A 24594-nucleotide genomic window follows, 5' to 3' on the forward strand; every position below is an offset into this window, starting at 1 on the left:
CTGAACATGACACTGAGGCGTCTATCAAAAGTAGAATCGCTGCTGCGTATTCCTGCCGGACATACTCATACTCGAGGCATAGGTTCGCAATCGTACAACGTTTTTTGGCCTTAGACAAAAGTTCTTGTCATCTGTAGTAGGTTGTTTTGAGTTGAGGACGTCTCACCTCTCACCTTAAGAGACTTTGTCAGCAACTAATGATCTTTAAGCAGCAGGCTGGTAACGGCAACAGTAGGGAGGGCATTGCCATTGGTATCACTCGCTTAACCCCTTAACTCTCACCTGAACCGAGCACATTTTCTCCAGTTTGGCTTTACCCCAGTCCAAAAGCTTCTGGAAAAAAGGTGCGAAAATAGCGACAGAACTGAGACGAAAATAATGATGGGAATGTGACAGAAAAGTGAGAAAACAGTGACAAAAAAGTGACGAAAAATTGATGAAAAAGTGGCAAAAATGTCACAAAAATGTCACAAGAAATTGAAAAAAAATGGACGAAAAAATGTCAAAATGTGACAAAAAAATGACAAAAATGTGACAAAAAAATGACAAAAATGGGACAAAAATGTGATAAAAATTTGACAAAAAAATGACAAAAATTTGACAAAATGTGACAAAAAATTACAGAAAAATTACAAAAATGTGACAAAAAAAGAATTACAAAAATGTGTTTAAAATTACAATTTGACAAAAAATTACAATAAAATGACCCAAAAAAAAAAGACAAAAAAAAAGAGAAAAATGTGACAAAAGTGACAAAAAAGTGACGAAAAATTGATGGAAAAGTGTCAAAAATGTCACAAAAATGTCACAAGAAATTGAAAAAAAAAATTGATGAAAAAATGTCAAAAATGGGACAAAAGAATGACAAAAATGGGACAAAAAAATACCAAAACAGGACAAAAATTTGATAAAAATTTGACCAAAAAAAAAAGACAAAAATGTGACAAAAAAATGACAAAAAAATTGATAAAAAATTGACACAAAAATGACAAAAATGTGACAAAAAATTACAAAAAAATTACAAAAATGTGACAAAAGTGACAAAAAAGTGACGAAAAATTGATGGAAAAGTGTCAAAAATGTCACAAAAATGTCACAAGAAATTGAAAAAAATGGACGAAAAAATGTAAAAAAAAATGACAAAAATGTGACAAAAAATGATAAAAATTTGAAAAAAAAATTGACACAAAAATGACAAAAATGTGACCAAAAAAGAATTACAAAAATGTGATTATAATTTGACAAAAAATTACAAAAAAATGACCAAAAAAAAAAGAAAAAAATGTGACAAAAGTGACAAAAAATTGATGGAAAAGTGTCAAAAATGTCACAAAAATGTCACAAGAAATTGAAAAAAAAATTGACGAAAAAATGTCAAAAACGGGACAAAAAAAATACAAAAACAGGACAAAATTGTGATAAAAATGTGACAAAAAAGGACAAAAATTTGATAAAAAATTGACCAAAAAATTACAAAAATGTGACAAAAAAAGAAAGAAAAAAATGTGACAAAAGTGACAAAAAATTGATGGAAAAGTGTCAAAAATGGGACAAAAAAAATACTAAAACAGGACAAAAATGTGATTAAAATTTGACAAAAAATTACAAAAAATGACCCAAAATAAAACACACACAAAAAAACACAATAATGTGACAAAAGTGACAAAAAATGACAAAAAAAAGTTACAAAAATGACTTGAACACCCAACAAAAAAAATGATGAAAAATAAATCTGATGACGTGAGGAAAAAGATCCTCTCGGTTCAGGCGGGAGTTAAGAGGTTAAGCTCAGGTCTGAGTCCATGATTACTCCTAGATTGATTTCTAACCTGACTTTGAAGTTTAAGAGAGAGACTTGACACTGTGTCTGTGTCTGTGGGCCAAAGGAGCAGTTGCTAGTTGCTCTTCAGCCCGGGGTGACGAGGGGATGACAGGCCCCTGCTTATACTGCCCTGGGCCTTGTCTTTTCAGGCTGTTCCGCTGTGGGCTCTAAAGGTTACACTGGATACTTGGGATGTTTCTGTGGAGACTGTGTGGACTCCTGCGGGGGTTTTGGACCAGGACAATGAGTGCAGAGAGTCCTGCTCCCAGGGGCAACAGAGCCCTCCACGAGAGAGGAGAATTAATAAAACATTTTGTAGCTTTACGGTGAAACTGGAAAAACAAATGACTTTTTATTCAGGCTTTTAAAAGTAGACCAATTACCCTTTTGTACTTTTGTAAAGCAACGTTTTGTAGAATAATGTACAGAATAATAATGTAAATAGCAGAGGTTAAAAGTAAAAAGATGAATAATTCTGTACTTTCAACACAACCTTTTTTGGAAATCGCTTTCTCCAGAAGATTTTACTAATTTCAAGATTTCTTGTTGCTGTGTGTAATGCAAATCTGCGACACGGACTGGTTAGGTTCGTTTCCCAGACCGTGTAGGCCTTTCTGTGTGGCGTTAGCATGTTTCCCCTAAGGCAACAATAAATGAAACTTAACCTTAAATAAAATATTTAAAATCAATCCAATCTGACTGAACAAAGTGACGAATCTTAAAGTTGTGGAGAAGTATAAAGCTGGGTGAGGTTATAAAAAGATTTCCAATGCTTTGAACATCTCTCAGAGGACAGTTAAATCCACCATCCAGGAATGGAGTCTGGCATCACTGCAAACCTGCCAAGACCCGGCCGTCCTCCTAAACTTACTGACCGAACAAGGACAGCACTGACCAAAGCTGTTACCAAGAAGCCTATGATGACCCTGGATGAACTGCAGAGAGACACAGCTCAGGTGGGGGAAACTGTCCACAGAACAACTAGTCGTACACTGCACAATGGAAGAGTCTTCAAGCCAGACGAAGCCATTTTGAAAAGAAAACCATAAGCCAGAAGCCACATGGGGGATCCAGCAAACGTGTGAAGAAGGTGCTAAATACGCTATGTTTGGTGTAAAAGTAACCCTGCACATCACCCTGAAAACATCATCCCCACTGTCAAACATGGTGGTGGAGCATCATGCTCTGGGAGTGCTTTTCTTCAGCAGGGACAGGGAAGATGGTTCGAGTTGATGGGAAGATGGATGGGGCCAAAACAGGGCAATCTTGGATGAAAACATGTTGGAGTCAGTCTGCAAAAGACTTGAAACTGGGGCGGAGGTTCACCTTCCAACAAGACAACGACCCTAAGCATGAAGCCAGGGCGACGATGGAATTATTCATGTGTTAGAAAGGCCAGGTCGAAGTCCAGACCTAAATCCAATCGAGAATCAGTGGATCTGAAAACTGCGGTTCACAAGCGCTCTCCATCTAATCTAACTGAGCTTGAGCTGTTGTGAAAACAAACAAACCCCAACAGACTCGAAGCTGTAAAAAACCTGCAAAAGCCAGTTCCACAAAGTATTAACTTAGGGGGTATAGATACCCCACAGTTTTTTTTAAATTCAAAATCATGTATACATTTCACTTCACTTCACGATTGTGTTTTTTACATAAAATTTCAATTAAATATACCGTAAATGCTCTAATATCGGCCGGGGCCTTTATTTACTCTCGGGCATCCAGGACCAGGCCTTTATTGGAACCAGGCCACAATTAGAGACAGGCCTTTATTTCTATTTGAGCAAAACGGACGACCAGGAAAACGAAGAAAAACGAGATTTGTGTCCATTTGCACCTAAAATATTAGGTTCATTTATTAATGAACATTTCAAACCCTCTCCCAGCGGCTGGAACATTGACGCCTTTTATTTTGTCGGGACAACAGGAAGTGTTTCGTTGCTGTTAGCGGAGCTTTGACATCAGTGTCACTGCAGGTTTCTGTTTCGTTTTTACCGCGGACCGGATTATTTGTTGTTATCTTGTGTAAAAGGCGAGTTTAGACGGAGCGTTTGTGTTTGTGATCGATCATGAGACTGACCCGAGAGAAGACGAGACGCTCGCGCTGATGGGAGGAGTTATTTTGAGGCGTGGGACTGACCTGCACACGGAGCAGCTGGACGTGCTTTGAAGACGCGATGGAGACTTTATTAAAACCCTGGAGGGTCATAAACATTTGTGGCCCTGTTTCCAAATATCGTCACAGGAGGTTTGAAAAGTGGCTAAATCTGTGTCAAAGTTACGCTCGGATCAGCTCCTCTGCAGCGTCCCCATCGGCCCGGGTTCCCGTTTGTTACTTCCTGCACGTGAGTTTTCATTTACACCAGTATGAGACAAATTCATAACATGGGGAATATTTCTACCGCTATAGTTTCTAATAAAAGACCCGCCCTGTTTTCAAGACCGGCTTTAATTTACCTCCGCCAGCCGCGAACCCGGCCTCTGTCGGAGACCCGGCCTCTAATGGAATACAGGCCAGTGTTAGAGAATTTACGGTATTTATGTTTGTGGTCCATAGCGTGGCAAAATGTTGAAAAGTTAAGTTGCACATAATGTGGTATTTTGTAACTAAACACAATGTAGTACAATAGATATAACTATTACATGATAAAAAACAACAAAGAAGTATTTTTCAATGAAATGTTTTAAATGACTGAAGTATAGCGCTCAGTTCCTCTGCGATCACCTCTTTAAAAGGAAAAAAACATCTAAAATATTTCTAATCTCACACTGATGAATGAGGTTAGAAAGCTGACACACCTGACCGCGGCCTCTCCTCAGTGGTGCTGCCGCGTCCCAGAGAATAAAGCGTGTGTGATGTGTTTATTCGAGTGAGAAAAAAGCACATTAATAATTGACCAAAACATTCAGAGTGCAGTGTGCCCCCGCTGCTGACGGACGGAGCGAGGGACGGGACGGGTCGGCTCTCGTGGGATTTATGAACTGGAAATGGACTGGACTTTCACAATACTGCATTTCAGTGACTCTAGTCCATGTGGGTGGATGGAATGGGATTTCTAGTATTGACTTAGAAGCTAGTGTGAGGGGGGGGCGGGGACAGCGCAGCGAGGGCCCCCGGGAGCCGCAGCTCATCAAACATTGACCAGTGTCACTAAATATACCCTGTCACTCCGCCCGCACATGAATAACACATGTGCCGCAGTCCGAGCGGATGTTTCTCTGTTCGAAAAGCTACAAATCCATGTGAGATGGAGCTCGGAGCCGACGTCAGGCCAGGAACCACTTCTACTGAGGGCAACCGGATCCTAACCCAACAGATGAGGAGGTTTTATTAACCTCTTACCACCCGCCTAAACCAAATGCATTCTGTCCTCTTTGGCTGTTATATAGACCTGCGGAACACAGGGTTTCCGTTAGCCGACTGTAGCAAATGGCCGGTAAAAATTATGTCCATCGGCCAAATTGGCCGACAGTAAAAAAGAGAGAATATAGAAAAATATATTAAACATGTCACCTAAGTCAGTGACTAACATAACAAAGTGTTTTCAAGACAGGCCTAAATATTAAAAAAGGTTCAATATTTCTATCAAAAAAGTTTTGATTTACGCCTTTAGCCCGTTTTACAAAGCACAGTCGAAGCGCCATCATCGCTGTCTGGATATGTAACGCTTTTTCTTCGTGCTTCGTCAACGTCGAACTACAGGTACATTTACTTTTATATAAGTGTGTTAAGAACTCAGCAGCTAATACGTTTGATTAGGATATTCTTGAAACGCGCGTGTGTTCAGTCAGACTGACGCGCTGTCCCGCAGCGGCTCTTCCTGGGAGAGTGGCCGGGTTTAGAGGCGCTTCCCTCGGTCGGTCTGCGCAGACGCCTCGGCTCAGTTACCGGTGTTGGAGCCGCTCAGAGTGGCCGGGTTTGGAGGCGCTCTAAAGCGCGGCAGAGCTGGGTCCGTTTTGAATCACTCGAGACTGACTTTTGTGACTTTAGTGCTGTCGATTTGTCTCTCCACAATATTTCCGTGCTGAGGGACTTAGTCACTGTTTTACACCTGAATCACGTAAAAGCGTGGAAGGGCATCTACAGCCCAGCCCTCGCTGTGCAGCTGGTCAGACCTGGATAAGGACAGCGTGAGGGTCGTAGATATCGGCTACTTTCTGTCTGAGTTGAAGTGCATATGAGCGGTGTATATCCGCGTGACACCTGCTGCTCCACCGTCTCCACCACAACTTCATGTTTGGATTTTCGCTGTTGCTACATTTTTCTCACGTCAGTCTTTTATTAGAAATAGCCGTGTTTTGGAATCCACTGAAGCACTCGTGTAGCTCTGTCTAAATGTAGATTGTTGTTGATAATAAGCCACGTTCATAATGTATATATTTTTTAATGACCGGTAATTCTTGCGAATGGCCGACATTTTACGACCCAGCGGCCAAAGTGGCCGACAAAAAAAAAGCCTAGCGGAACCTCTGGTGTAACACCTCATTTGAAAGCTAAGACCCACAAAACTGATCTTTTTCTTCGCATTGTTGCGGTGTTGTGTCACCTTTTGTATTTGTATTTTTTAATTTTTTAATTTTTTCATTTTTGTCACATTTTTGTCACATTTTTGTCACATTTTTGTTGCGTTTACATCCTTGCGTTCTTCTCATTTTTTGTGGCTATTTCGGTCCTTTTTCCCCAAGAAGCTTTTTCATTAGGGTAAAGCCAAACTGGAGAAAATGGGCTCCGTTCAGGTGGGAGTCTCCCTCCTGGAGACGCCTCCGAGCTTTCGTCACCGGCTTTCGACAGAGGCCTATTTCAAGACATTCTCTACAGCCATTTTGAGAGAGACATTTTATACAAGGCAGTTATTCTAATTTACTGCATTTACAGACCAGCAGAAGGTTTGGTCATCATTGTAGTGTGATATAGACTGGTGCTATGGGACTGAAAAAAGCAGAATACCCCCTCTTTAAACGAATCAGGCTTTGAAGATCTGGATTGCAACTAGTCCTTGAAAAAACAAGGCATTTATAAAGTGCCAGGTTGATGACGACACTAGGATTTAGACAGTTCCAGACAAGGACAAAACCGGCCTGACATCAATGGGGTGGCAGCTGGGGTGGCAAGACCTTTACCCCTCTAGATCCGCCCCTGAGCAGAGGGTCAACACAGCTCCAATTTGCATGTGTGTTTACAACATACAGGCTAACGTTGCTAACTCGCGGCTAGCGCAGTTTTGGCCATTCTGACGCCGTTTTATGCCCAGGGGTTTATTCATCTGAAAAACTAACGCAGCGACTAAAAAGTCCTCAGAAAATCCAGATTAAAGACATACAGCATGTTTATATTGAGGAAAATGAGCTGCAGCAGAACAATGAAAACGCTGTAGCTACTCGCTAAGTTACTACAAACACACGAGAAAATCCACAGGAGCTGAAGTAAAGACGAAAAGAGACCATTTAAGTAACATCTTAATACTATTGTTAAATAAAAATACATAAATGAATAAAGCTCAGGCATTGGACATGGACTGTTCTGTCTATGATGGACAGAGCAAGTCAATTAATTTATCTATTTATTTTTAAGTCTCTTTACTGAAAGAGAAGGAAGGAAAGTGAAGGAAAGGAAGAAGAGGGGTTGGCTCCATAGCTGCTTCAATACAGAGGAGAAAAAAGAAAACAAGTGGCGCTGTGGCGAGTGTTTTGCAATGGAAAGGTGAAGCTCAGCCAGAGAGAAGTGAGGAGAGCATTTCCTGGTAGATTTTGAGATTACTCAAAGGTGCGCGAGTGGCTCCGAACACAGCTCCAGGTCGTTTTTTTGACGAGGTAACTTTGTACACTACAACTGTTATTTTTTTGTCACATTTTTGTCATTTTTTTGTCACATTTTGTAATTTTTTTGTCATTTCTATTTTATTTTTTTGTCACATTTTTGACTTTTTTTTTGGTCACTTCTTGTTATTTTTTAGTCATTTTTTTGTCATTTTTTGTCATTTTTTTGTCACATTTTTGTCTTTTTTTGTTGTCTTTTTTTTGTCACATTTTTTGTCACATTTTGTAATTTTTTTTTATTTTTTTGTCACATTTTTGTCTTTTTTTTGTCACTTTTTTTTTTTTTGTCACATTTTTGTCATTTTTTTTGTGTCACTTTTTGTTTTTTTTTTGTCTTTTTTTGTCATTTTTTTGTTATTTTTTGTCACATTTTTGTCATTTTTTTTTGTCATTTTTTTGTCACATTTTTTGTCATTTTATGTCATTTTTTGTTATTTTTTGTTATTTTTTGGTCATTTTTTGGTCATTTTTTGGTCATTTTTTGTCTTTTTTTTGTCACATTTTTGTCACATTGCAAAGAAAATTACCTGAAATAAGGACGAAACGTATCGAAACGAGTCAGAAACATCTCAGAACAAGTGAAATAATCCAGGACAAATGCCCAACAACTTCTTAACTCGTCAAAACAACTAAAATTGAGATGTTTGTACTGACAGTTAAATACTTTTTGCAGTGTAGCATGGTCTAAAAAGTTTGTTCTTGCATAACACCCCCTTTAATGATCCTCAAATGGAACTAAATTAGGAAAATCTCTACTAAAACTGAACTTTTCCACACTTTCAAGCTCCCTTAAAGGGACTATACGGAGTTTAAAAATGTTAAAATGAAGAATTTTCATTACCCTACATGTTCCGGCCATGTCCTAAGAAATAAGAAAAGTGTACTTCAGAGAGCAGGCGTCCATTTCTCCGCTCTAAGGAGGTCACTTTTGAACAGTGAGGATGGAGTCTGCGGAAAGCAAGAAGAGGCCGGCCTCGAGCCCAGCGGAAACTCCATCACAGACCCCAAGAAAACACAAGAAAGTGAAGCGACAACTTTCGAGCGCAATTAAGCGAAGTAAACTGGAGTCAGACCGGCGCAGGTCAAAGACGAGAGTCAATATTGGAGCAGCTTTTCAGCGATGGCGAGCGCTAAGAGATGCTCTCGGTATGAGAAAAGTTAGCTTTCTTTTTACTCGATAGGTAAGACACAATTACAGGTTTACGTGAAAAATAATATCTTATGCTAATAAATGTACAAGCTATCAGCCAGTAGTACGTTTTCAAAGCAAGTTTTTTGCAACTTCAGTGAATGTTTGTTCTGTTGAGTCATTGTTATGCTAGTTTGTTAGCTATTATTATTAACTGCTAGCTTATCAGCTAAACCCATTTGAGATCAACAAACATCTTCTTCTGAGACACTGAACAGTGAAGAGGCACCAAGAGCCCCCACACCTGCAGCACGGAGGAGGCGTCACAAGAGGAGCCACAGGAAACAACAAAAGGGACCAACGAGGAGATGGTGATGGACTGTGGAGGGAGCTGTGCAGGAGGAAGAGGAAGGACGAGGTGGAGCTGACCAGTGCAGGACACCACGCTCTGCACCGTTTCAGATGATCAGAGGAGACAGAGGGCAGCTACAGTTTCTCCATCCTCCAAGGTCATGCGGGTGGAGCGGCTGAAGGACAACGAGATCATGGACCCGGCCGAGGACAGGAACTTCTACATCACCGTGGACACAACCTGATCATCAAGCAGGCGCGTCTGTCCCACACGGCCAACTACACCTGTGTGGCCAAGAACATCGTGGCCAAACGCAAGAGCTCCACCGCCGTGGTCATCGTCTACGGATTTCCCATCAACCAGTGCTCCTCCTGTGACCAAAACAGTGAAGATGGCGGCCGCGACACAACCATCTTTCACCAAAGAAAAAAAAGAGTGGTGCGCACTGAATGGGTGCTGCTGCCGGATGCTCTCTCATCGAATGCAATTTCTCCATCTGTGAGATCAATAAAGTACCATCTTATCTTATCTTATTAGAGAAATTTATAGTAGCTGTGTGGGTCTGCACAAGCAGCAGCTGCAGTACTGTAAGTAGGCTAATTACTATATCTACAAACGGAAGTAGTAGTTTATAAGGCTTTTCAGGACAAAAACATCTAGATAACCCCTTATATAAGCATTGGAGTACAAAACGTAAACAGGTGCTCTATTTCAAGTTTCTAATGCAATGCTAGCTTTTGGGCCTTGGAGAAGATGCGACAGGTTTTAGCTTTTTAAAATGTTTACTAGTGCATCGCTTATAATACACCTGTTGCCTACGTTTTATTTATACTTTGTCTACGTTGACAAAACGCACAAATAACGCTTTCTTACCTCAGTTCAAGTCATGTCTGTTTATCCGTGCGTGTACTAGGATGCGCGCGTCATGCACGTGCTTAAAGGAATAGGCCACCGTTTTTACATACTAAGATATGTTCTTACCTCACTTTAGACGTGTTAATATATCCCCGTCTGGTCTTTGTCCGTGCGCTCTGTCACGCAAACGGAGCACATACGCAGCCTCTCCCACATGTCACATAGCTCCGAAAAAGCTCACGATAGAAGCTACCAAGCTCTTCCACGTGTTCCCTATTTAAATAAAGTTACGTGAAGTGTTTTCATGCAAAGTATATTTACACAGAAATGTAACATGTCGATTTTATAAGCAAATAAAAAGGGGGACTATATTGTGAGGCGTAATGATACGAGGAGTAAAACGTCCGCACAGTAACTCCTAAAGGTTATTGACGGAAGTGAGCGGGGGAAGTCTTTAGGAGTTACTGCGCGGACGTTTTACTCCTCGTATCATTACGCCTCACAATATAGTCCCCCTTTTTATTTGCTTATAAAATCGACATGCTACATTTCTGTGTAAATATACTTTGCATGAAAACACTTCACGTAACTTTATTTAAATAGGGAACACGTGGAAGAGCTTGGTAGCTTCTATCGTGAGCTTTTTCGGAGCTATGTGACATGTGGGAGAGGCTGCGTATGTGCTCCGTTTGCGTGACAGAGCGCACGGACAAAGACCAGACGGGGATATATTAACACGTCTAAAGTGAGGTAAGAACATATCTTAGTATGTTTAAACGGTGGCCTATTCCTTTAACACAGAGACTGCAGTTACGCATTACACCTGAGGTGGCAGTAGCGAGTATAAAACTGAGAACTTCCATACAGCCCCTTTAAGACTAACATTGCCCCAACAAAAGTGAGGCTTTTCAAATGAACCTTTACAGTAGAAAGTGTTATATGTATCTTTCAAATGGAGTGGAGTAAGAGTAGAAAGTTCTCAACAAAAATACAACTCAAGTAAAGTACAGATCCAGTATTTAACTACCCCCTCTGGATGTGATTACTGCGTCGTGTTAAGTAGTGCTAAGAGAATAACTGTGCGGTTGCGAACCTGGGGCAGGCCGTGCTGGATGCAGGTCCGACACAGGCGGTGGAGCGTGTACATCTCAGACCAGCAGCAGAGTCAGGTCCACATGGAGGACGAACCTCGGCCAAAGCGACGCGGCTCCGGACAAAAACATAGCGAGCGGATCGAGTCCTGGAGCCTGAATCGGCACAAAGCGCTCGGTCCCGGCCCACAGCGAGGGGAGCACTGTGGGAAAAAGGAAGCAGCCGTGGCACAAACAAAAGCTGTTTCCTGCCGATAGGGCCTCCGCTCTGCCGCCGCTCTCGAAAACTTTCAAGTGAGAAATGTGCCCCCATGTACAGGCCTGCGCAATATGTATCAGCAAATCTTCAAGTGACGCAACATCCACATCACAAGAAGCAGCAATGGATTCATCTGATTCACAGCTGCCCCGGGTATAGCCTGGTCAGTCAGAATACACGCTCGTCCTATTCTTTACAAAGACGTGTGTGATCAGAGAGGATTTCTCAGAGTTCCCAATGGCCGGGATTGACATTAACCAATCAGAGAAAAGACAGATATGATGTATGAGACATTTACAAAGCAACGGCCGAAGAGCAGAGGCTAATGTGAACCATCTGTGTCGGTTTTGCCAGAAAAACATTGGGATACTAAGCTAAGTTATACTTTATTAATCTCAGTAAATATCTGAGCTGACATTACTGTAACACCGCCTCCTTGTGGCAGGGGCGACTCCGAAAGACACTTGGCAGACAGGATTCCCTAGAACGGCTTCAAAGCCTGGCTCCAAAGAGTTGTATTTTTTCTAGAAACCGCTATGACCCATGTGACAATGCTGGGGTAGGTGATATAATTAAAAGTGGAAGCTTTGTCAGTTCATTGACTGGCCTGTCAGTCAACGTGTGGAGCTCTGTGGAGGCTCCGCCCCTGCGAGCGCAGTAGCCTGGCACGAGCCAGACTGATCCTCCATGTTCAGAGATACATGGGGATACAGTTTGGAATTGTGCGATTAGAATCTCGATGACTCCGGCAAAACCAGGCAGAGCCAATCATAGCGTGGGAGGCGGGAGTTAACAGTGCGTCATTCTCCGTGCTAGGATTTCCCATCACCCAGTGCTCCTCCGGGCCGTAACGAAAACAGTGAAGATGGCGGCCACGACACAACGATCTTTTACCAGTGCCCTTTCTTCTGATTTAAATGAGCTGGACTTGTCCTTAAAGCCACAGCACGATGCTGCTCTGAGGGCTTTCACCGGAACATTTATTCCACTGCACGTGTGGATACAAACAATCATGGCGGAGGACGTGAACGCAAAGCGTAAGTTGCTTTGTGCTTGACTGGTTCGCTCTCGTTCAAACTACGATCATTAGCTCCGCCTCTATTACCACAATTCCAGACAGTCTTTTATATGTATTTATAAATACATAAATAAAGTCAGTCTGGCTTTTGCCAGGCTACGAGGGCAGGGCTTCCTGCCTTTTTGCTCTTTTATAGAACAGGCTTCGTAGGAGGAGATTGCACAGCCATGTACGTTTCACAGACGACTCAGGACCTTCACAATGAATGTGGCTGAATGGAACACTGGCTATATCTAATGACTAAGTCTATGATTTGACAGATCCTCAATGCCGCTGGGACGACCATAGGAGCAATAAGCAGCCATCGTGGGCTGGCACACCTCAATCAATCAATCAATCAAAGTTTATTTGTATAGCACCTTTCAACACCACAAGGAAGACCAAAGTGCTTCACAGAAAGATAAAACAATATCAAAAAAATCAATCAATCAAATAAGTGCGATCTAAGTCTTAAAAGCTAGTTTGAAGAGATGTGTCTTCAATCTAGACTTAAAGAGGGACAGCTCTGTGAGAACACGCAGACTGAGGGGCAGCTGTTCCACAGTTTTGGCGCTACAACCCTGAAAGAACCATCGCCCCACTGTTTGTACCGGGACCTGGGCACGTCCAGAACCATTTGAACATCTCCATCTGTGGAACCAGGCTAATGATCAGAAACACCTGGTGGTGCACGGTAGCACAGCGGTTAGTGCTTGTGCTTCACAGCTAGAAGGTCCGGGTTCGATTCCCACCAAGGACAGGGCCTTTCTGTGTGGAGTTTGCATGTTCTCCCTGTGTCTGCGTAGGTTTCCTCCGGGTACTCCGGTTTCCCCTACCACTAAAAACATGTACAATAGGCCAGGATGTATGAGAGTGTGTTTGAGAGTGCGCATGGGGGACGACGGATACAATCCGGTGTGGCTTGTTCATTAACTTGCACTGTCCCTACCAAATAAATAAAATAAATAAATAAATAAATTGACCTACTGTACAAGAGGCACGGGCACTAACCACTGTGCCACCATGCTCCTCTTACAGGGAGACATTAGCAACACAGATTTTAAATGTAGAAAAATTCACCGGCTATTTCAATCAAATGTACGTTTGGAACAGTACAGAAATGCTTTATAGCTGCTGATCCTTCTTTTTCAGCAATAACTGCTGTTCTGTATAGATTAGATCAGGATGAATATACATGTAGGTATATAATAGTATTTTTCAATTATGAAAATATCTGTCATAAAATAAAGGCTTGTATTTCAATTTTATTTATTGGGTAAAATTGTACGTGGTATGGCATGAAGTACCTATGTACCTAGTACTAACCATGAATATACAGCGCCCCCTGCTGTCACAGTTCAGCACTGACACATTAAGAAGCATCATACACAACATTATAGACAAGGCCTTTCTCAAACATTTGCCCTAGAAAAACCCACAATATTTCCAATATATTTCTATGATTGAAACATTCACTATACTAATAACAGTTTAACTATAGGCTATCTGGGAGAGATTTAAAAAAAACAAAAAAACAAATTGAATTATTAATGAAAATATCGGTATCGGACGACGCCAACAGTCCATACTATTGAGCACAACTAAGCATAATCTTAAACGGCTCAGGCTTTTTCGACAATTTGCAGAATGTCTCTTTCAGCCTTTGGGTCATAAATCCTTTGAAGGAAATATGACTGATGATGAAGAGTTTTTGCACAACTAAATAACACAAAAAAACAAACATTTATTGCACCTTTAATACGATTAAAAGGTGCAATAGCACTTGAAAAATCTAATCTAATTTCATTCCAAATAATTCCACTGACAGATTTTTTTTTACTTGGCAAATCTGATGTATGCAAATGAATCTATAATATTCTGAGTTGCTGTAATGTGAGCTCCTGGAGGCATCGTCTCTTGTCACATTTACCTTGTGATTTGGACTGAACTGTGATTAAACCCTCTGTCCCAGTTGCAGACGCTCAGTGGGAGCTGCTGCTTTTCTCACCCTCTACATTTCTGAGACGTGAAATATTGATGTCCTGAAAGTTTGATGAAGCCTGAGTAAAGTGGCGTAAGTTGCGACGGCCACTCTGCTGCCGTCACTTACAGGTCTCCATCGACCGAGGCACGCAGTACAAACCCACCACATGCAGGCAGGGTAGTGCTATACGAGGCCGAGCAAATACAAAATCACTAAATCAACGAGGACTCCGCTGGACTGAGATTTACACATCACAGCGACCTAATATATGTAACACAAAAAAGCTTAGTTTAAATCGTGATTAGCCTCATTTTGCCTTTGATAGAGCTGGGTTTAAACATCCAAATTATGAATACTAAAGACAAAAAAATGATTATGATTTTTTTTTAAATATTAATCAATTTGACCTACCAACTCGATAACTAATTCAAATTGATTTTTGGCCGAAGTTTTATTTTGCCACAATTTGATGGAAAAACCTTTAGTGGAATGTACTTGAAATGGAAGAGTTTTAGTTTAGTTTAGTTTATTTCTTTTTGAGCTTTCTTTTTACAATATTCACATGATCTATTTAGAAGCTCAAAGAAAGCGAGTAGGCTGAAGCTAAAGCTTGTAAACACCTACTCCATAAACTATGTAATAAACATGTATATTTCCTGGTGATGCAGCACAATCCAGTCTGTATCCAAAATAAGAACATATTCGATTCCAGAGAATGTACTCAGTTACATTTAACTTTTGGAAGAAATTGTACTTCTTAAAGTCCATACAGTACTTTTTACTTCAATTTCAGTAAAATTATAATGTATAATGAAGTAGCTGTACTCTTCCGTGAGTAACAATAAGGTACATTTTCCACTTCCAATTCTTTAAGCAGCAATGCTTCATTTTGATCTAAACAGATGTTTTACCTTAGGGCTGCTCGATTATTGAAAAAATAATAATCACGATTATTTTTGTCATAATTGAAATCACGATTATTCAAACATTTATTTTATTTTATTATATCTATATTTTATTTACTTTGTTCAGAAAACAGAAAATATTAGCATAGTTTTTTGATTAATGTCATAAAAGTACAAATGATTTCAAGTTGCCTTGATTAAGGAGAGGTCTCTGTTTCACACCTGCCCCCTGCTGGCCAGCCCTCACACCTGCGCAAGCAAACTGAGCAGCGCGGCCTGATGACGTCATCACGCAGCGCCGTTTGTTATTATTTTCCCTTCTCATGGCACGTGCAATGAGAAGGGAAAATAATCCCAGCGGCCTGAAAAGCAAGTCTGCTTTGCAAAAAAGAATTATAATCGTTGTTTTTTTGCGATTATGCTAATTTTGTAATCGTTTAGTGTAGTAATCGAAATCGTAATCGAATTTCGATTAATTGCACAGCCCTATTTTACGTCTCGTGCACCTTGTTCTTCAGGATTATTTCACTTTTCTGTATTTTCTGCCATTTTCTTAAAATTTTCCTTTTGACGTCATGAAAATAATTCTGACTTTTTGCTCAAACAGTCACACACAGAACTCAAGTACCATTTTCTTTTTCATTTTTTCTTTAACTTGAGTTATTGTTTGGGTCACCACCTTCCACTTTTACTCAAATAAAGATAACTTCTTTACTCTTACTTGTGCAAATATTTTGGCCACCTACCCACCTCTGTTTGATTCTGAAGAAAAGCTTCAAAACAGCATCAAGGACAACAACATTTGCATATGGATCACTACTAATATTTGAGTTTGAATTAGAATTAGAATATGTTGCTCCCCAAATAATGACTAAAAGTAAGTCTTTGAGAACGAGTTTCTCAGGTCAGGCGGTGCGTTAGACCAGGGGCTCGTCTCCTGTTTCCAAAATGCATCACAAACTGCTTGAGAACGTTCTACTATGATAATTGGTGATGAAAATAATTCATGTTCAAGAAGATGCACTTGTGTTTACTAACTGTTTATTCAGTTAAACATTCATTTTGAGCTGTAGGCCGACATTAGAGGTCCTGATGAACTGTTTACAGTCAGTAGCTTTGTGTCGATCAGTTATTATATATATTTTTTTTTACCAGATCAGAAAATACAGGCCTCTGTTTGTGAGCGTGGGAAACATGTGCGCGTCTCCTGATTGGTCAACAGTGTCACGTGATCACTGTCGCAACAACACAGTTCATGCTGCTGGAGCTACTACGAGCTTCAACCTGGCGATAGTTCTGTCAAAATGGAGATAAACGTCGACAACACGAAGATGCGGGACGTATTTCTTTGGATTTAATAAGAAAAGGAGACGGACCTCAGACGCGAGGAGGAGGAGACAGCAGAGAGCGGAGAAAGAGAAGCTAACGGAGAAAAGTAGCTGGAAAGTCCGTCTCCAAACTCCGCAAGTGCCGCGGTTGAAATGTAGCTGGAAAAGGCTCTGGTGAACTTTTGGTGATAAAGTTGCGCTGTTTCGTGTGGGGCTGTGGCCATGAAATGAGTTGTTTATGTCGCTGTTTTGAAAGAGAATTGAACACGGAGGCGCTGCGGTGTTTTTCTGTCATTGGCCGCTGCTTCTGTGTGTTCGCTTTGGAGACGCTATATTCACTCACGTTTCTCCCGTGCGTCCGAAATTGGGCATAAAAGTCGTGTAATGTGTGCTGACTAGGGCTGCAACTAACGATTATTTTGGTAATCGATTAATCGACCGATTATTTTAACGATTAATCGATTAATCGCTTGGCTGTGAAAGGTGCATGGAAATTGTATTTTTTTCAATTTTCTTATCACATAAAGCTAAAGTGGCGCCTCTTGAGGACACGTGGATGGAGTAAACTTAAAGTAAACATTTGTAGGAGGCTCTTTGTGCTAATTCTGCTTTGATTGGACGAGACAAAGACAGATATTTATGAAATTTACGATGTACAAAACACTGCAGACCCCAACTTTAAAAAACAAAGTAGGCTTTCATCCAAAATAAATCATTGTCTTGTCTTTTTTGCTCAATTTTAGTCTGTGTTTACTAGAAAACGATTAATCGATTACTGGAATAGTTGACAACTATTTTAGTAATCGATTAGTTGTCGATTAATCGATTAGTTGTTTTAGTGCTGACCTTAACATATCACGGTGAAAGTCATCAGAGCTCGCAGAGTATAGACCCAGCTCCCAACCCAGCTTTGAGAATAGATTAACGGCGATATTTTATTTATCGCCCGATAAGAGTCTCGCGTTAACGCAGCACGTTAACGCCGATAACGGCCCACCTCTAATATTTACTCTACTTTACTATAAACTGTGGAGTTGTCTGTAGTTTCTCTAAATTGGTAAGAAGATGATTTTTCACATGATAAAGTTATTATAATCTTTTTACCAGTTTTGTAATTGCTACACATTACACACAACACTGGTTCTGCTCAGCTTTTCGCGTTGATAAAAAGGAGCTCACACTCACCGTGAGGCCGCCGCTGTCTGCTCTTCCTGGGTTGGCGTTGGGGTGAACCTTGGGGTTGACCCTGGGGTTAGCGCTGGGGTTAACCCTGGGGTTAGCGCTGAGGTTAGCGTTGCTCTGCGTCGAGCTGTAGCTGGCGTAAGTGTGTTCCTTCTGTCCGCCGCGCCCATCCACCGACGGCAGCTTGGGCTTGGATCGGCCGCCGGACTCCGAGGCGGCGGGACATGCGCGGCTGGAGGCGGTGTGCTCCGCCGCTGTGAGCAAAAAACCGTCACTGTCAGTGTCTTTGAACGCGCCATCGAACGGCCAGACGGCATTTCTCCAAAACATCCTTCAGAGCTTCTTAAAACAAGACAAAAAACAAACTAGCTTAAGGATGGCTCAAATGCAGAGGACATTAGAGTTTTCAAAGACACAAAACAAAATCAAAAAAGAGCTGTAGGAGTAAAAAAAAAAACTTCAAACCAGCATCAACAGAGCTTAGTAAGACAACTCTCCTTCCATAGCAAACCCCACGGATTCAACCAAAGTGAATATGGACAAGTAGCTCCAGGAGGATCAAGATGTTCCCTCAAAAAGCTGCAGAATTCCCCGAGAAGGAGGCTTTCGTAACGCTGGCTCGCCGGTAGCAGGTCATCCCAGCGGGCGACGGAGCGGCGGAGGAAGAGCGGCGAGTCTGAGTGCGTCCCAAGTCAAGTCTGAGAGGCTTTTTTTTTCTCCCGTGCGCGACTTCACATTAAAGAAGACAGGAGGGGGGTATGGTCACGTGGCCGAGAGCAGCCGCTGGTTTCCACGGCGACACGGAGGTCCCGCACAGAGATGCCCATAGACCCCATAGGGACGCGCACTCAAGTAAGATGTCAGCTGCGAGTACAAAAGGCTGGAGGGAAGTTCATGTCCTCCGAAGAACATCGCCGGGGGGAAAAGGGCAAAAGCAACATGGACGTAGACAACTGACTATAATGAAATCACACCCACAGAGCAAAGATTAGATATGAAATATCTATGAAATATCTAATCTTTGAAAGCATATGAAAGCAATACCGACGTCTTCATCAAACTTCAAAAGAAGGCCTTAAGAATAATCCACAAAGTTGGGACCAGAGAGCATACAAATCCATTATTCCTTATGGCCACGGATCATGCCTTTTTAATGCCCAAAAGCTTTACTCTTAACCAGGGTTTTGGCCGGTTTGCAAAGCAACTGGCCGGAAAAAATAATTTCCATCGGCCAAGTTGGCCGACAGTAAAAAATATGGAGAGAATATAGAAAAATATATTAAATAAAACATGTCACCTGGGTCAGTGACTAACATAACAAAGTGTTTTTGAGACAGCCCCAAATATTAAAGAAGGTTCAATGTTTGTATCAAAAAGCCCATTTTACAAAGCACAGTTGAAGCGCCATCGACACGCTGGAAATGAAAGGATTTTCTCTTCGTGCTTCGTCACATTTTCCAAGTAACAGTGAACTACAGGTACATTAACTTTTATAAAAGTGTGTTAAGAACTCAGCAATACTTTTGATTAGGATTTTCTTTAAACAAGCGTGTGGTCAGTCAGACTGTCCTGCACTGGCTCTTCCTGGGAGAGTGGCCGGGTTTAGAGGCGCCTCCCTCGGCCAGTCTGCGCAGACGCCTCGGCTCAGTTACCGGTGTTGGAGCCGCTCAGAGAGTGGCCGGGTTTAGAGGCGCCTCCCTCGGCCAGTCTGCGCAGACGCCTCGGCTTAGTTACCGGTGTTGGAGCCGCTCTAGAGCGCGGCAGAGCTGGGTCCATGTTCAGTCGATTTGCCCCTCCGTTTTACACCTGATGTCACGTTAAAGCCCAGCCCTCGCTGAGCAGCTGTCTGAGTTAAAGTGCAGATGAGTCGGCTTGGTCCGCGTGGCACCTGCCGCTCTCAATCGATCCACGTGCACCGCCTTTTGGACCCACTAAAGCACTCGTGTAGCTCTGCCTAAATGTAGATTGTTATTGATAATAAGCCACGTTCATTATGTATATATTTTTTAATGGCCGGTAATTCCTGTGAATGGCCGACATTTTACGACCCAGCCGGCCAAAGTGGCCGGCAAAAAAAAGTCTGGCGGAACCTCTGCTCTTAACATTTTAAAAAATCCTAAAAAATCTGTGCGTAATAATGCCAGGAGTAGTTCGGCATCCGCACAGTAAAGTGAGGATATTACTACGCGGATGTCAAAGCACTCCTGGTATTATTATGCCGTACAATATAGTTCCCCTTTTTATCCGCTTAGAAAATACACAGGCCTATATAACAGCCGAAGAGGACAGAATGCATTTGGTTTAGGCGGGTGGGAAGAGGTTAAGATTTGCAAACATCCCATCAAACAGAGGAATTAGGAAAAGTTCAATCTTGACACCTCAGATGGATCCGTCCTCGAGCAAGTTACGAAATATATATTTTATCACATCAGCATGTTTCAAGCAAAGACTAAGACTGGTTCCTGTATCTCAGAGTAACTTTCTTATCTTATCTTATCATCATCAAATCAAAATCCTAAAAAATACAACAACGTTTCCCACTATTACAAAAGTATTGATTGACAGAGATACATTAGCGCATGTGTTCCCCTTCCTTACCCGCTGTGTGTGCCTGTGGAGACGTCCTCCTCAGGTGTTTGCTCCACCCGAACCGGGGGCTCAAGAAGTAGAACCAGCCACTCATTGGCTACAGGGCGACACAAATAAAGGAAACGTCATTTTATTGAAGGTAGAAACGCTTCTCACCAATGTTTTATATCGAGAAGATTTACCTCTCTTACTGTACTGTCTTTGTAAATGCTTTAAAATGTTTTGATTCTCGAAGAAAGGCTGATGCTAACAGACTAGCTTTGTTTTGCTAAACCTTTGGCCGCAACATTTTCTGACAAAGTTGTGTTTATTTCTGCTTTTAGGCGGGTTATATGTGTTATTCTGTGCTTTTTCCCTCTAAACTGAAGTCAATCATGAATGAATAATGGACCAACAATGAATTAATTATGGATAAGTGTTTGTATAGAAGGGGGCAACATCCGACTACTGAGTACTTATTTATGATCTGTTTACTAGGAGCCTTTAGGATCCGTTAATTTCAAAGGGCTGGAAAAGGAGATCTCGCATCGTTTCTTGTTCTGGGGATAAAATATTCCAGTGACAGAGCTCTCTCCTCGATAAGGGAAACGATACAGAACCAGATCGATAAAAGAAATGACCAATGGCACTGATATGGATAAAAACGTGCTACTATCTGTCAGTGGTCATTAGTGGGGAAACAGCTCCATCTAGTGGCCGTGAGGGCGCCCTTTGTGGCTTCTTTAATCTGTAAATATTCAGCCTGATTACTCGTGCTCAGGATTAGGCCTAGTTAATGATCCTGAGTCTTAAGCGTTAAACGTGTTAGCATTAGCAGCTGGTAGAAGCTGCTGTATGAACCATGGATATTTAACTCTCGCAATCTTGCAAAGCACATCATGAGCTGCAGACATTTGATTAATGTAAACCACATGAAAGGGCCTGGAAACTGGATGAGAATTAGTGATGGGTCAGTCGCGAACGAGTTGGTACAAAGAGCCGACTCTCACCTGTGAGCCGTTTTTTTATTTATATTTTAAAGGTTGCATGTTTATCAAGCTCCACGTGCACCGCTCGTGCTACATTAGAGAAAAATAGATAGAAAAAGGCAAATGCTAAAAAAGAAAAGAGTAAGAGAATGGGATCGGGGAGAGAGGGAGGAAGGAGGTAAAACACCTGCAGCTGCAGCCCCGTCCGCCATGAATGAACCTGCTGTTTACACAAAATCAAGATCTCTACAAACTTAAACTAATCCATAAATGTAGTCAGTGCATCTCTAGCTTTTAGCCACTTCTTAAATGAGAAAGATCCGCCACATATTTTGGGTTTTATGGTTAGATAAAGTTACACTGGGTTGAAAAAGTAAACAATGCGATACGTCGCAATGTCGGCCTTCACCCCTCATGTGTTTGAGCCCATTGCAAAAGCAACTAAAGCAGAAGTACAACAGAAGTCCTGGCTAAAGTTTGGACTTCAGTGATATCTGGAGTCTGTGTCCCTCTCTCAGGCTGCAGCAGGACCAGGGGCGGAGCTACAGGTAGCTGAGGGACTGGGGAGAAGCACTAAGGATTTTGACTGTAATAAAAGAGTACATTATGTAACTACTACCAGCTTTAAAAGTTCATGTGTTGCTATAATAAACAATGGCTCTGCCATCTCACTAATGAGAATACCTTTGCGATCAGAGAGTTGACTCCAAAGCTCATGCAGCCAATCAGAGCACAGCGTTCAGACCTGGAGGAAAATCATTTGATTAAAAAAAACAGATCTAGCTCAGGAACAGCTCAGATTCAGAACACAACGAGACACCCATTATCCTTGAATACTCTTCCTATCTTATTCCTATCTTCCTATCTTTCTCTATCTCTCGAAACAGTTACTCAAGTTGTACGTTCACCAAGTTTAGTTTAGTTTTTATACTTGAGTAAAAAGATTTGGGAGTAGTGGCCCTGTTGTTTGTGGCTGCACTGGCCTCCTGGGAGGGAGTAGAGTTGTAGTATTGATTGGTGGCTGTGTTTTTACTCCTCTGACCTGTGCGTGTGTGACCTGACCAGAGACAGCACCAGTCGGGAGTGGACGTCCTGGTCCCCGCCCACACGCCTGAAAAGGGAACAAGAAAAACATTCAGGACATGTAAGCAGTAATAAAACGTAGGGTGTGTGCAGAGGTGGTCGAAGTACTTGGATTCATTCATTGGATTGAAGAACAAATACTACAGGTCAAATATTCATCCAATACATGTCAAATTCTCAAATGAAAGTACTGCAGAAAAAACTTAACTTAAAAAGACTAGATGCAAGTTGGTTATTTTATACTCACTACTGCCACCTCAGGTCTTACACGTAACTGCAGCCTCTATATTAAGCACTTTGGACCCGAAGTAACAACTTTTTGGGGGCAGGATTTTAGAGGCAGTTGTGGTGAACAGGTCTGAGCTCATTCTACACATTAGGACATGGCTAGAACATGTAGGGGGAGGAAAATACTTCATTTTAACATTTTTAAACTCTGTATAGTCCCTTTAAGCATTCAAAGTAGAAAGTACAAATCCGTTTAAAGAAGTGTTGTAAAAAAAAAAAAACTTTAAAAACACATATATCAAGTGCGAATTCACTTTGTCACTGACCATTCATCACACTTTATTGTCTTAGTGTTTGTTATTCAAAATATTCAACAATGAAAAAGTAGTCTTACATCATTCTTATGCGAATGGTATTTACAGTTGATATATACAGTATATATATAAAAACTCTTCCTCACTCTCCGTGGGCGGTCTCTTTTTCCTCCAAGCTCAGGTCCTCTACCAGAGGCCTGGGAGCTTGAGGGTTCTGCGCAGTATCTTTTCAGGACCGAGATGTCTGATGTATTTCCTCCACTCCTCCAGTTTGGGGGTCACTGCCCCGAGTGCCCCAACGACCACGGGCACCACTGATGCTTCACCCTCCAGGTTTTCTCCAGCTCTTCTCTGAGCCCCTGGTATTTCTCTAGTTCCTATGTGTATATACTGTATATACATATATAAATACACTTAATACATGGACCCTATTTTATTTTTTTACTGAAATGAAAGTCCGGCTTGACGTTTATTTAAGTTCTCTTCAGTTTTTGTAAATCTTGTTTTATTTTTAATTTCTTTAACCTGCACTAAGCAACAGGACATTAGCAAAAACTATTCCGTGCACAGAGCCTATTTAGCTTTTGTCAAATGAAACTGTAAATATCTGCTGCCGTGCTGAGGTGAATAATATAATAATAGCCTACACACTTACAGGGTGAACATCTGCTCACACAAGGCTCTGCTGCTTCGGATGGTCCGAGTCCGGCTGAGGCCCCGGGGGTCAGAGGTCAGACACACCTGCACCACACACACACACACACACACACACACACTGGTCAGAACGTTGACGAGCAGCTCCGATACGTTTGTTCAGCGACGAGGTGGCGTTTACCTGGACGTAGCAGCTTTGAGTTGACCCCACATGGTGGCGCTGTGCCCGTTTCGGCCTGTGGGGGCAATGTTCTCCCGGCAGCCCGTGGACCTCCCGGACTGCACACATATAAGGGTCATTAGCAGGGGCGGACTGGCCACATGTCCATTCTGGAAGAGCACGGCCACTGGCTCTAGGGCCACCGGTCCCGCCTCAACCGAGCTTTACCCAAATCTAAAAGCTAAAAAGAAAAGCATCAAAATAGCGAGAAAAAGAGGATGAAAACATGAGGAAACACGGACAAAAAAACAGAACAAAAAGTGATGGAAAAAATAATTAAAAATGTGACAAAAATGTGACAAAAATGTGACAAAAATTCAACAAAAATGTGACAAAAATGTGACAAAATGTGACAAAAATTCAACAAAAATGTGACAAAAATGTGACAAAAATTCAACAAAAATTCAACAAAATGTGACAAAAATTCAACAAAAATGTGACAAAAAAGTGACAAAAAAGTGACAAAAATGTGACAAAAATGTGACAAAAATGTGACAAAAATTCAACAAAAATTTGACAAAAATGTGACAAAAATTCAACAAAAATTCAACAAAAATTCAACAAAATGTGACAAAAATTCAACAAAAATTCAACAAAAATGTGACAAAAATGTGACAAAAAAGTGACAAAAATTCAACAAAAATTCAACAAAAATTTGACAAAAATTTGACAAAAATGTGACAAAAATGTGACAAAAATGTGACAAAAATTCAACAAAAATTCAACAAAAATTCAACACAAATTCAACAAAAAATCA

The 24594-nt window shown here is 41.4% G+C and overlaps 1 protein-coding gene across 3 annotated transcripts in view; it reads right to left on the reverse strand.

The window, feature by feature from the left end:
• LOC306981631 (regulator of G-protein signaling 3-like) overlaps window positions 1–18120 on the reverse strand; it is a 44596-nt gene extending 26476 nt beyond the window's left edge. For 2 of the 3 annotated variants that reach the window (XM_079581254.1, XM_079581253.1), the window contains exon 1: window positions 17785–18120. In XM_079581254.1, the coding sequence (XP_079437380.1) occupies window positions 17785–18111 (327 nt within the window). In that variant the 5' untranslated portion in view covers window positions 18112–18120. Of the gene's footprint in view, window positions 1–11068; window positions 11165–17784 lie in introns of those variants that run through there. The other variant, XM_079581255.1, reaches the window with a different exon arrangement.
• Window positions 18121–24594: the final 6474 nt, after the last annotated feature.

This window comes from Gobius niger (assembly GCF_951799975.1).
Source record: "Gobius niger genome assembly, chromosome: 22".
NCBI lineage: Eukaryota > Metazoa > Chordata > Actinopteri > Gobiiformes > Gobiidae > Gobius > Gobius niger.